The 12,763-nt window shown below is 34.2% G+C and overlaps 1 protein-coding gene across 4 annotated transcripts in view; it reads right to left on the reverse strand.

The window, feature by feature from the left end:
• Window positions 1-12,763, reverse strand: part of KDM4C (lysine demethylase 4C) — a 259,796-nt gene that overhangs the window by 221,739 nt on the left and 25,294 nt on the right. For all 4 annotated transcript variants that reach the window (XM_054284529.1, XM_054284538.1, XM_054284547.1 and 1 more), the window contains one exon: window positions 9,045-9,238. In XM_054284529.1, coding sequence (XP_054140504.1) covers window positions 9,045-9,238 — 194 coding nt within the window. The remainder of the gene's footprint in view (window positions 1-9,044; window positions 9,239-12,763) is intronic.

Genomic DNA, 12,763 nt, shown 5'->3' on the forward strand with positions numbered 1-12,763 from the left:
TTAGAAACCCACCGTTCTTACAACAATCTAATTTTTTTTTTAATTCCACACGCTGTCTGCAACAATTCAGCAAAAAATACCAAGGAACATATTATTTGTAATGTTCACTGCAGCCAAAAAATAGAAAACTATTGAAAAGTTGTTTCATATCTGCTTCTCTTTGGTATTAACATATTTTCTGCACTTCATGGACTTACTGAATGTTTTAATTAGGATTTATTATTGACTTTACCTGTTTTAATTTGTGATATAATAGGATTTTGTTTCAGTTATATGTTGCAATAACACTGGATTGAGTCTTCTCTATTAAAAAAATATGATTCAGAAAAGAAGGAAATGTATATTCAGCTGTACATTATTAAACTAAGTTAAAATGTAGCCTTTTACTACACTGTGAACACATTTCATTCATCAGCCTTGAAAAATCACTCAGAAAAACAAGCATTAAACATCCAAAAACCTCAAGCCATTATTTGCATACTGTCATGGTTTGACACTGGCACAATGCCTGTGCCCCCATGAGAATACCCTCTCCCTGGTGTCTGCTGTGAGATGTGACCAGGAATAAGCAAAGCAGGCTCTCACTTAGAAATAAAGAAAACTTTATTAACTAAACTACAAGAGAGGAAAAAAAACCACACAAGGAAAATGAAAACTTCATAAATATATCTCCAACCCCTCCCCAACTCTCCAATACAATATATTCCCCAAATCACCAACTCTTGGTCTTGCACCACTCTTCAAACAATCAATCCTCAGTTCATCAAGAGAAGAAGGAGTCCCTTTTTTTGTGCCATGGGCTTCCCCTGGAAACACAGTTGAAACTTCCTGTGCTTCCTGTCACACGGTGGCAGTGCCCGGAGATCATTTGCCATCGTGCCATCTTGCTTCCATGCCCAGTGCTCTCACCATTGCCCATGGACCAGGGCTGCTTCTAGGGTTCCTTTTAAGGATGCCTTGTCTCCTTCCAAAAAGGCACAGTCTCTCCTTGGGGCACCTGTCCCCCTCACATTTTCTGCACACCCTGAGGCTGAGGGGTACCCACACTGAACCCTCCTGGTTCTGAGGCATTGTCTCCCCTGGAAGCAGTCTCTGTATTAGAAGGAAACAGTCCACGGCTATACAATGTCCAGCAAAAATGCCACTCCATCTTCTCCATTCCTCCCACATCTCTCTCTCTGCCCAGACCTTCATCACTCTTCTAGGAAGGGTTAATGTTCTGTAAAGTTTTCATTGTCCACAAAGGGTTAAAAGCTCCTACAAGCGGCTGGACACATCGCTGCCTCCTTCCCTCCCCCCGCCCCTTCGCAGCAGCACACGATGTCAAATTTCTAGATAACAGTCCCAAGCACCAGCGCGCTCTCTCTGTCCATCTCCGGGGGGCGGGTGGCGCTGTCCGGTGTCTGGCTCCCGGTCTCTCTCTCTCTCTCTCTCTCTCCCACCCTTGGGCCAGGCCAGGCCTACCTCCCATCTCCGTTCCAGGCCTGGCCTACCTCAGGGCCGCGTGGCTTTCCCCTCCCCCGCTCATCAGCAGGCAGCTGGGCAGGGGAGGTCTGACCTGCTTCCCTCGCCGAAATCCCAAGAGACCTGCCCAGGCGAGAGCCCTGCTTTTAACCCCTGTGTGCTCTCAGAGGCGGATCCAATGTCCCAATGGCCAAAGCAGGTGCCAATACTAAAACCTGAGCACCCATTGGCCTGACCACAGCATTCCCAGGAAACTCATTTCCTGTCAAACCACCACACATACACACTAAAATTTTACAATTTTACTCTATTACAACTGAAATACCTGCATAGAAGGAAGACCAGTACGTAAATCAGTGCTCTGTAAGATAAACACATGCCCACTGACAGCCCCTTCCAAATGGTATTCAGCAAACAGACTTTCAGTTTACTATGCTCAATGTTTGCAGTTTTAATCAGAATTTTGCTGTCTCACAAAAATGTACTTTGTTTCTCTCCATTTGTACTTCCAAAGTGTTTGTGACTGTTTTTCACTCCATATTACACACAGCCCAGTGTATCCATACCAATCTAAACTATATGTTTGCCATCCTTCACACTCCATCAGAGAAAAATGCTGTGTATCGCATAATATACTGTACTGTATGTCTTTAAATACACAACTCCAGAAAGCAAAACATGAACAGACAGTGTTTATGTCTAACAAAAAACCTCAAAACTAGATACTGTACTTCGCTTTGACTCTAATTGAACTGGTGGTCCTCCTAAAATGTTGCTCCTTCAAAAGAACATGTTATACAACTCAATAATAATATGGATCCACATGCTTCCATTTGTACATATAAATATGTAAATATTACAAAAATACAGAAGTCAATTAAGCTCTCAGTAAGTATTCCAGAAAGACAGTGCATGCTTTAACTGGACTACAGCTATTTATTTAGCTAGTCCAAAATTACAAAGAAATACAATACATTAAATGCAAATGTATGATGAAAATGTATTTTCATCATAGTCTTCACTTGAGTTGTACGGTAACATCTGCTACTCAATCCTTTACTTCCTCACTTTCTGCTGAAATTGCTTGTTCCTCACAGCTAAGACAAGGAAAAAGGAATGGAGACAGACAACCCTTGGTACTATGACACATTAGGAGTCCCAAAGTCACTCTTGAGAACCGTTCAGGCTTGATTTGTAACACCATTTATTAGAAAACTGAGCTTAGCACATGTGCGCCTGCCTTTCATGATGAAAGACATGAATCTTGCTGGATTCTTGGTCTACTCTGCATTAAACAAAAAGCTCCCAAATCCAAATGACCTAGTCAGAGAAAAAAAAATTATTCGCCCTTAATCTCAACAGCTAGCTTATATGAGAATTTGAACAGTTAAAAGCTCATAGAAAAATATTTTAATCTTGTGTTCATCTTTCTTTTAGCCACATTACTAAACAGCCATTAACATTTACTTGACTTCTTATATAATAAGGTTAAGTCCAGCGACCTCCAAAGCAAATGCAATGGTAAATCACTAAGAGGGAAAAAGAGTGTTTCTTGGATAACAAGCAAATAAACAGACAAAAAGTTAAGAAAAGAAAAAAGGGGAAATGATGATGCTAAGTGTTGGAATGCTGGAGGATACAAGACAGCTGATGAACTTTGGACCTGGTTAACGTAAGAGATTTAATAACACGATGCCTTGGCAAAAGAAAACTGGAACTTCAAAAATTAGACCTGGATTGCAAGAAGATTAAATCAAACGGGTTTACCAGAAAAAGAAAATCCTATTAAACTCTGCAAGCTAGAGATGTTGTTAAATGCCCAAGTTTGTGTATGTGATTTCAACCTAACCACTGTAGTACAGATTACTAGTCTCCCTGAAATAGTATATAAGCATTTGTATCCCACAATAAAATCAGATTCTGATCAGCAAGTCAGCCTCCCTGTCTCTCTCTATTGCCAACAGCTAAGTAGATTTTAATTCTATTAGTTCACAAAGACATACCTGGTAAAGTATAAAGAGTCACCGTTCATTGATACTCATACTACAAGGACAGAAAAAATACAGTACATATATTTACCAAGTATTGTTAATAAACATCTTCTGAAATATGTCTTAGTTCAGCAGATCAGGAGTACTGGCAACAAGATTAACTACAAATAAGTAATAAACATTAAATTTATGTCATTAACTTGTAATTAATTTTTTTATATATATGTTTTCAAGATTAATGCTTCTTCTCAGTCACATCAAAAGCAACAAATTGTGGCTTTACTGTGCAAAAACTGCTTAGCCAACCAAGATGATTATCAGACAAGCAGCCTTTTCTATCCACCCAATCAATCATTCTCATGTCAGTGACCAGAAATGGAATGTGAAACAATTTGGGTTCCATTCTTCCAAAGTCAAGTGTATGCAGATAATGGTTAATAGCATAAATTTCAAGCAAATTTAGTGTGATGCTTAATACTTAACCAAACTATGCTTAATACTAAACGAAGCTACTTCTCTAAATCCCATGATATAGATTGACAAGGTAAAAACAGCTGATGATTTTTCCTGCAGATTGGTATTTTTAAAATTCAAAAGCTGCAAACCCATAAAATGTTGTTGTAAGTAAACATCATCAGGTTTTTTTCAAAATGAACTATATTCATTGGTTTTATAATTGGCAACAGAAAACTTGCGAACATTCACAATACATCAAAATAATGCTATCTAACTCCAGGCACTGAGCTCAGAATCCCTTTTATAAGCTACTGATTTACTTTATTATCTATTTAGGTGGTTAATCTTTATTATACATAAACCTGATACATAACTTTTTAAAATATGAGCAGATTTAAATTTCAGAAACTTAATTTAGGAAGTTAATACATTTTTTTGTTTTGGAATGGGAAATGCAAAAGTCTGTTGCCACCTAAAAATGTTCCTATTTAATCTAAATATTTTAAGAAACAAAATCCTCTTCCACAAGGGAAAAACAAAACAAATAAACAAATAAAACTTCTCCTTTTCTTCTAATTCCTGACCAAAGTTCTTCCACTTTGTGAAGAACATTGAAATTAGCAAATGGTTGCTCTGTTTCAAGCACGATAATTCATCTGGATCTGCTAACAAACCACTATATTATTTGATTACAGATAACTTTTCACAACCAGAATCCCTATTTGATTACAGTCATCTCTGTGACTCACAGTATTTCTAATTTTTATAACAGTTTTCAGCAAGAAGTGTGACTCATCCTAATGGAAGCTTTACACTTTAGTCCCATTTCTGCCATACAGGTTTGACTTCCCTGTAGCTTTCTATGTTTGTTTTGTTCTCTAGACATAGAACTTAACTAGGAAACATGTCCATACCATCATTGGGATGCACAACTTCTGCAAAGGTACCAAGACTTTTCCACTTATGCTGAACTTTGCATCACCTGGCCAGAATTTGATTAGTTTTTGTCAGCTGCTGATCACACTGAAAGTTCTATTAATCTTTCCTCAGAAGGCTCTGTAAGGACCTAGCTGAACTTTCTAAATCCATTTACCTTATCACCATATTTGTTCTTAAATCATACAATGTTAGCATCAGTCTGAGTATGCTTTTCCTTCTTCCCCTTTTTTGTCCATAATTTTGTCTAAAACTAGTATCAGAATGCCATCCATTTTTATCCCATCATACTCATAACCCCATCACTATTTCCCCTGCTATTGCGATTCAAAATCTGAAAGCCTTCATGCAAAATGTTTCAAAGACTTCCACAACCCCTGCTGTGTAACTCTGTATCCTTCCTGATTTTTCCACCTCATTAAGCAAGATGAAAAGGTATTGATTATTGATTGAAGGTATTCTATACCAGCAAATCCATAAAAAATATTCTAGTCACAGCAATCAAGAGGTAACAGTAAGGTTGCTCAAAGTATAAATTTCATGCAACCTAGAGATCAGATTCCTTCCCATCCTATATCCACTGAAATCACAAATAGAGCTCGTGAACCTAAATCCCTGATTTAGTTTAACTGTCACAACAGATTTATTTCCTCTTACAACCTAAATAAACTGTCAGGTTCAGTCTCACTCTCCTAATCCATCTAAATTTGGCTGTCTAAGCATTCTCTCTTTAACAATCTGGTCTCTTTTTCTTGATATAGTCACAAAGATGGAACTATCTCCTCTTTCTGTAGCATTTATTCCTACTTACTTTATGACTGACCAACCCTGCAAGGCATTTTGTGATTTATGAAAGACATTACCAAACAGGAGAGTTTTTTAACATAATGTATTGTCTCTTGCCATTTTTAGTCTTCAGAAAAGCTAGGAAGCAAAGACCAGATGGAATGTCACAGAAAACATACAAATTGATACGTAAATTATTTTCGTATCAGACTGCAAGTTGTAACTGTGCCCCTTTCAAGGGGAAGTAAAAACCTAGTTTTTAGTACAGAAAAGAATTCAGGCCTTCACCATCAGATGTAAAAGGTGAATGAACTGAGTACAATATTTTAAAATATTACTTTCTAAAGTAAAACAATTAATTCTCTACACATCTTTTCTTCTTTAAAATAAAATAGGAAAAAACTGTCCTATTATTATTATATTTTAAATACCCACAGTGCCATGAAAATAATTACCTACTGCCTGATTAAGAAAATCTTCCTTATATTCATTATCATTCTTCTTCAAGAAGATTTATATCATCTCAACACTTAAAAAAATTCAACATACCGGTTTTCACAAGTCAGGTAACCAGAACAAAGAGTAAGCCTTGCTTTCAGATACTTAATAAACCCAGAATTGTTTTCAAAAAATGGGAATGTCTTACTCGGATTTTTTATTTATGAACTTATAATGTAAATTGAAGCATTATCTATATTTTACCCAAGGATATAGTACATATATTAATAGTATAATATTTCTTCTAGTAACAAAAATCTGATCTCTGCTAAGCATTAATTTTCAAGAGCACTTTAACAGCTTAACATGACAAAATTCTTCGAAGTATTACACAAAACAAAAATAAATCATCTTAAGTCCTATACCCCTGAAACTATAATTACAACAGAAAAAAAATTTAACAACAAATGCCAGAGTGAAGGAATTTTTAGTATTAGTAAGAGGTTTATAAATCCCATTACAAAAAACACCAATATCAAGAGATAACTGAATTAATAACCCACACTACCAATCACACCAATGGTTTGTCTTGCTAATAAGAACTTTTTCTAATAATAATTTTTTCTAAGAAACTGAGATAAAATGAGGTGGCATTTGCAAGGTACATTTCCCCTAAGAATGCAAAGAGAAAACTGCAGTAAAAATTCTTGCCTAACAGCAAGTAAATTTAAGTCTCTTTCCAGTACATATTTCCCCACCATACTCAAATCTCTTCTGACCTTACATTATTCTATTTCAGGGCTTTTAAATTTAAGTTCCTTCTTCTCTTTTAAGATATTGCCTCTTTAGCAAGTTAAGAAAAATCTATAAAATTAATGTATGTATTATGTTACCCATACTATGTGTTACACAAATATATACATAAACATCTAAATAGCTGTAATCCTAATTTTGTAAATTATCAGACACAATTTCCTCCCATGTTTCACTTGAGGCAGTCAATGAAGGAATTGCTATACATAACATAGAACTACAGAGGTCTCTCTGTAACACTTGAAGTAAAAGTGTTGACAAGATGCAATGCAAATTAGCCTATGCCCAAACACTGCAGAAAGCTTCAAATTCTAGCCACAAGTTCTAATTGTGACTCCCAGATGGAAATGGCTGTCCTTTCACAATTCAGAGAAAATACACTGTATGTTAGCTCTCTCTGAAAGAACAGTGCATCTGTCTTGAAGAACCACATGTACAACCAGTAAAATCAAAAAATATGTATTACTACTATGTATGTCAAGTTATATAGTTATATTGCTCCACTAAGGATTGGAAAATCAGTAGAATTAAAGAGCAGAAAATATCTTTCATAAGTATCATAAGTATCATTCAGCTCCTATCCCACTTTCTTGAAAAAAATACTATACTAATACCATGTTAACACAACACATTTTACTGATAAATGAACTTTGCATGAATTACAGCATTCCTCCAGTAACAGAGACATGTGTAACATGTGTAAATAAATCTTTAACTGTTTTTTGTTCAACTTTTTTATAATGCTGCATTTCTTGAAAATATGGGCCTATGTGGTACAGAAAATGAATTTGTATCCACCACCATTTCTTCAAAATATGAAGAGGATGGTGTTTCATGATTTTGTTCATTAGAAGCATAAAAAGTATCGGTAAACTAGAAAAGCATTTATCCTGTTATCAACTCATACCTCCTTCAAAAATAATTAAAGAAGCTTTCCTAGCTTCTTCCCATTGTATCTAAGGAATTCAGAGTTTAAGTACTCTCCTGTTTGGAATTTCACAATATGCAGTGAGTTTTTCTTCAAACAGCACTTTTTAAATTCCTAAGAAGCAGAAAACAACTTTATGCAATCATCATATTATTTACAATTGTCCTATCATCTTTGAACATTCTGGGATCACCTATCTTTACATACATTTTTTTAAAGATATTGATGATATGGTTAACAAGACTTTCTGTATGTTTAATTCAAAGAAGCAACCTCACATACCTAAGTATATAATTTATCAATTTCAGACATGGACCTGCTTTACTACAATAAGTGGTATTCACCTTCTCTGCCTTAACTCAACAGATCCATTACATAAGCAAAGCAGGTAAACATAAGGCACTGATCTACCTGACCAATTTACCACATTCACAGAATAATTACATTATAGGTATTTGAATTTTGTATGGGTATAAAAAAACAGTGATGTTTTATGGAATTACAAGCTATATATTTTCTGTCCATGTTCAGATGACTAGAAACTCCAAGAATTGAACTATGCATAACTGATCTTTTGCATATCTTTCTAAACATTCTACACTCTCTTCACAGATATTCTGGAAAAAAAAAGATTTTAAGAACAAAAGGAATTTATTTGTCTTATATACTTGAGATACATGTATATCACAGTGTATTAAACCAAACTGCCTGTTAAAGCTGTTCAACCAAATATCTAAGATTACAGAGAAAGGACAGTAGAAGTTTCACATACAGGAAGTACCTTTAGTTCTGAATCTTATCTCCTACAGCTGAGTTAACTGTACAGAATATGACTCTGATTCAAAAAAGCAATTAAATACATGTTAAATACAAAATATGGTACATAGCCCTAAAAGGCAACACAAGCAAAAACTGATTTCAAAGAGCTCTTTCAGAAGTTCCTCAAATACACTTGGGGTTCCCGACATATTAAACTTCTCATATTGAATCTTTCAAATATTTTTCTGTTGAACTCAAATAAGTCTTATGTACTCATCTGTCTTTCCCTTTAAAATAAAAGAATATATCAGTGTGATTTCACAGCATTATGAGCTTAAAAAACCCCTCACTGATTTACTATCTTAGCTTATTAGTAAAGCTTGCCACTGTGAATCAACCATAACCCATCTGTTTGGTTTAGTCAGCTGAAATAAACAGAAGTAATCTTAAAAAAAAAAAGGACAAAAACTTGCCATGACTTTGGCTCCCCGAAATGGAGATAATTAATACTGTAGAGATCCATGTCCTCAGTGTGCCATGCAAATGTTGTTTTCCACATGCCAAAATAAAGATATGGTGTATTTACACCTTCAATAGAAATTCCACACTCTTCTCCTACAACATCCAATATTGTATTAAGATGGGCAATATTCCATTCCTCAATACCCTGAAAAAGATACATAATAAAAATATTACTAAGCTTATAAAGCAATGCAATTTCATATAACAGTCCCAGTCAAAAGATATACACTTGATGTAGCCTTTCAAAAGACTGTAAGCATTTTAGAAGACAGTTGAAATTACTTGAAAAACTCTCTTGACCTTAATCAGTATAAGATCAGGTTATAAGTCTGAGATGTTCAGAGCAGAAAGAGAATATAACAAGTTCCTACCTGGTTCACAATTTTAAATCAAATCTAACATGAATTGAAACACCATACTACATTTCTGTACAGAAACGTACAGAAAAAATAGAACTAATAGCTGCAGACAAAACCTTCAATGAGTTGATAGCTGGAAGCCACTAAGTTTTACAGGACCTATCTATCCTTTTTTCTTACTTACAAAGCAATACCAGATAGTATGAAAAATAATTTTAAAAATTATTTTACATGCATAAATTTACCATTTATCTGGAAAGTTTAAAAACCAAAGTGATCACTTCACTTCAGATGTATTTCTAATCATACTGCTGTACTGCAAAAGAAATATACAACAGAAGAAATCTATTGATTTCAGGGGATTTAAGCTGTTTCCCTATGTTATTCCCCATAAAATTCATATATTAAAAGTCATTAATAAAGCAATACATGTAGCTTTTGTTGCATTCAGATTCAACTGCAAACTGCAATTCTAATTTCAGGTAATACAGCATGTAAGAGACAGTATAAGCAAGATCAAAGCTACAAAATTGAGGAGAAAAAATTAGACTTCATTATAACAGCAATTATTAGCACCTCCAGGGAAGACATTAGATGGTGCTCAAGCACTCAGAAAACCAAGAAATATAATCAAAACGATTAAAAACTCAATTCAGACAAGTTTTATTGGGAAGACAGCCTCTAAGGACACTCTTAAGCATGAGCTGCTCTGCTCAATCACTGAATCTACAGGTCTGATAATCTTACTGGGGTACGAACCGATGGCAGACTGCAGTCCTGATGCAGCTGATTAAGATGATGATATTTAATAACTGGACAGCTGGAATAGTAACAATACGGGCTAAAGCAAGAAGTCAGGAAAATTTAATATTCTCAGTTTTGAACTGTTTTCTGAGATTTTTATGTCAAGCATGTTATTATGAAGCAGCTAGAATTGATAGACAAGAAGGTAAACTCTGTATGAGTTGAGACTTCTCACTAAACAAGCACCTCTAACCTCCTGCTTTGGCTATTTCATTTATTAAGAAATACTAAGTTACTTGGAATTTTACAAATGAGTAACAATGTTTATAGAATTATTTAATTTCAAACAGTATTTTTTCTTCTTTTAAAATGGAAGCCTTAGGCATGATGCATTTGTGAAACAAAAAGGCACTTGAAATTTAAAAAGTAAAAAAAAAACCAAATTTATATCCTAATAAAAGAAAAAACACCAATCTGAACTCAAAAGAGTAGACACTTGTAAAATCTGCACCTTTCAAATATAAAAACTGGCAGCAGCAAGTTAATACAGCTGTAAAATAAAAAATTTGAAGTAATAATTTTTAAGTAGTAAGTCCTCAAATTAATTTTAAAAAAATATTTTTTTTAAATCCGAGGAAATTTATCCCTGTTTACAACTTTGCAGTTTATTTGGAGAAACATATTAATACAGCAAAGAGCAATGATTTAACCACAGATACATATAGTGGATTAGAAGAAAACAAGAAATACTTGGAAAAATCAACTGTTAACCTAAGTAGCTACTCTGACAGTGGCCAAACAGTGTAAGTACTGTAGCAATTTGCACTTGAAGGTTTCTTCAGACAGAAGATGTGTCATCTTTCTATTTAACAGTATTCCATGGACTTTTTTACCCATTATTCGTCCCATCGCAACATTTCACCCATGTAAGCTTCTAGTAACCCTAACATCTTGAAATCTTACTTTTCTACTAAGAATTAAGTAATAGCTAAGAGAATTTTTCTTAAACAATACATCTCATCCTTGCACACTATGTCAAATCATAGCACAACTAGTCACAAGCAACCTGCTGGTGGATCTACCCTCAAACAAAAGCAATTCCTATCATGGAGATCAATCCTAGAACAAATAACTTGCTTCAAATACCGAACAAACAGTAACAACTTCTACACTCAAGACAGATGAGCTACTTCCTTTTCCTAAAGACTATTTTGGACAAGTACTCTTAGCCCAAAAGAAAATGTTCACTGCAACTGGCCAAAACACTAAAATCACACTGATTAATTTCAACTCCTCCTACATTCCTTAGACTTAAAACAATAAAACAGTTTCATATTTAGGCCCAGACTGTTATAATTAATTATTACAAATTATTATTAAAGATGTTACATTACCTCACAGATATTTTTTTAATATTCAAAAACATTAAGTAAAATGCTTATATGATTTTAACATAAAATACTGATTCTTATTTTTACAGTAGTTGTATAACCAGTTTTAGATGTAGCAATTGCAATGTACACTAAGAAGATCCCAGCTGTAAAAGTTTTTTTTAATAGGTCAATACATAGCCATCTTCTCAAATTTTAAGTATATTTTTGCAGGTTATGCAATATTTAATAACAATTGTTGGAACAGCAGTACATATATTATTTGACCATGACATATATCTGGTAGTTTCTTACAAATACATGTAGACATTGTAATCTATTCAATGTTACGAAAATACAAAATATTTATTCTCCTCAGAATATCACAGTACTACCAGAATATTATAATAATTTCAAAGGAATATATCAAGATACTATTTCTAATTTATCCACATTTCTGATGGTAAATTCTTTAAAGAATACCTGTCATCAGTGACAACTGTACCACACAATCGAATACCTAGAAAATTTTTACTTTTTAGCAGTTTTCCTTCTATAAGATAACAAACAGGCTTGAAACACCTTACCAATTACAGTCATTGCTACACATTTTACACTTACCTTGTACTTCCTTAGAGAAATATTGTAAGGTAGATAGTATTTATATAGAAGACTACTATTCCAATGTTCATTCATTTTGAAGGTGATTCAAACTTACTGTACATTACTATAAAGAGTTTTTATTACTCTTTAAAAGCCTTTGCATCTGCTTTTAATGCAATGTGGAGACAAAGTGAGACACTTGACAAGCATTTCTTATCCGAACACCTGCACACTTTGGAAGGAGTTGACCCATCGTTTTCCCAAAAACAAAAAATTGATGTTTATCTCAGCACATTGGTAGAAAGTGAAATTCACAGTTGAAAGTTCTAACTTCTTTGCAAATAAGAATAAAAAAAGCTTCAAATGCAACAATGTTTTAATTAATTCTTAAGTACTTATAAAAGTGACACAATGCTAGTCTTTTCACTTTACTTAAACCAGTCAACACTATCATGAACATGATTTCTGTATGCATACATTATTACACACAGTCCTTTTTCAGTGTTTAATTTTTCCTTTGATTATCTCACAGATTCATCTCAATATTAATCTGGTGAACAAGGTATCAGTCACACAACTAAGACTGAAGAGCCC

This window comes from Melozone crissalis, unplaced genomic scaffold (genome assembly GCF_028551555.1).
Source record: "Melozone crissalis strain CALT ecotype California unplaced genomic scaffold, PUWL_Pcris_2 ptg000005l_1, whole genome shotgun sequence".
Lineage (NCBI taxonomy): Eukaryota > Metazoa > Chordata > Aves > Passeriformes > Passerellidae > Melozone > Melozone crissalis.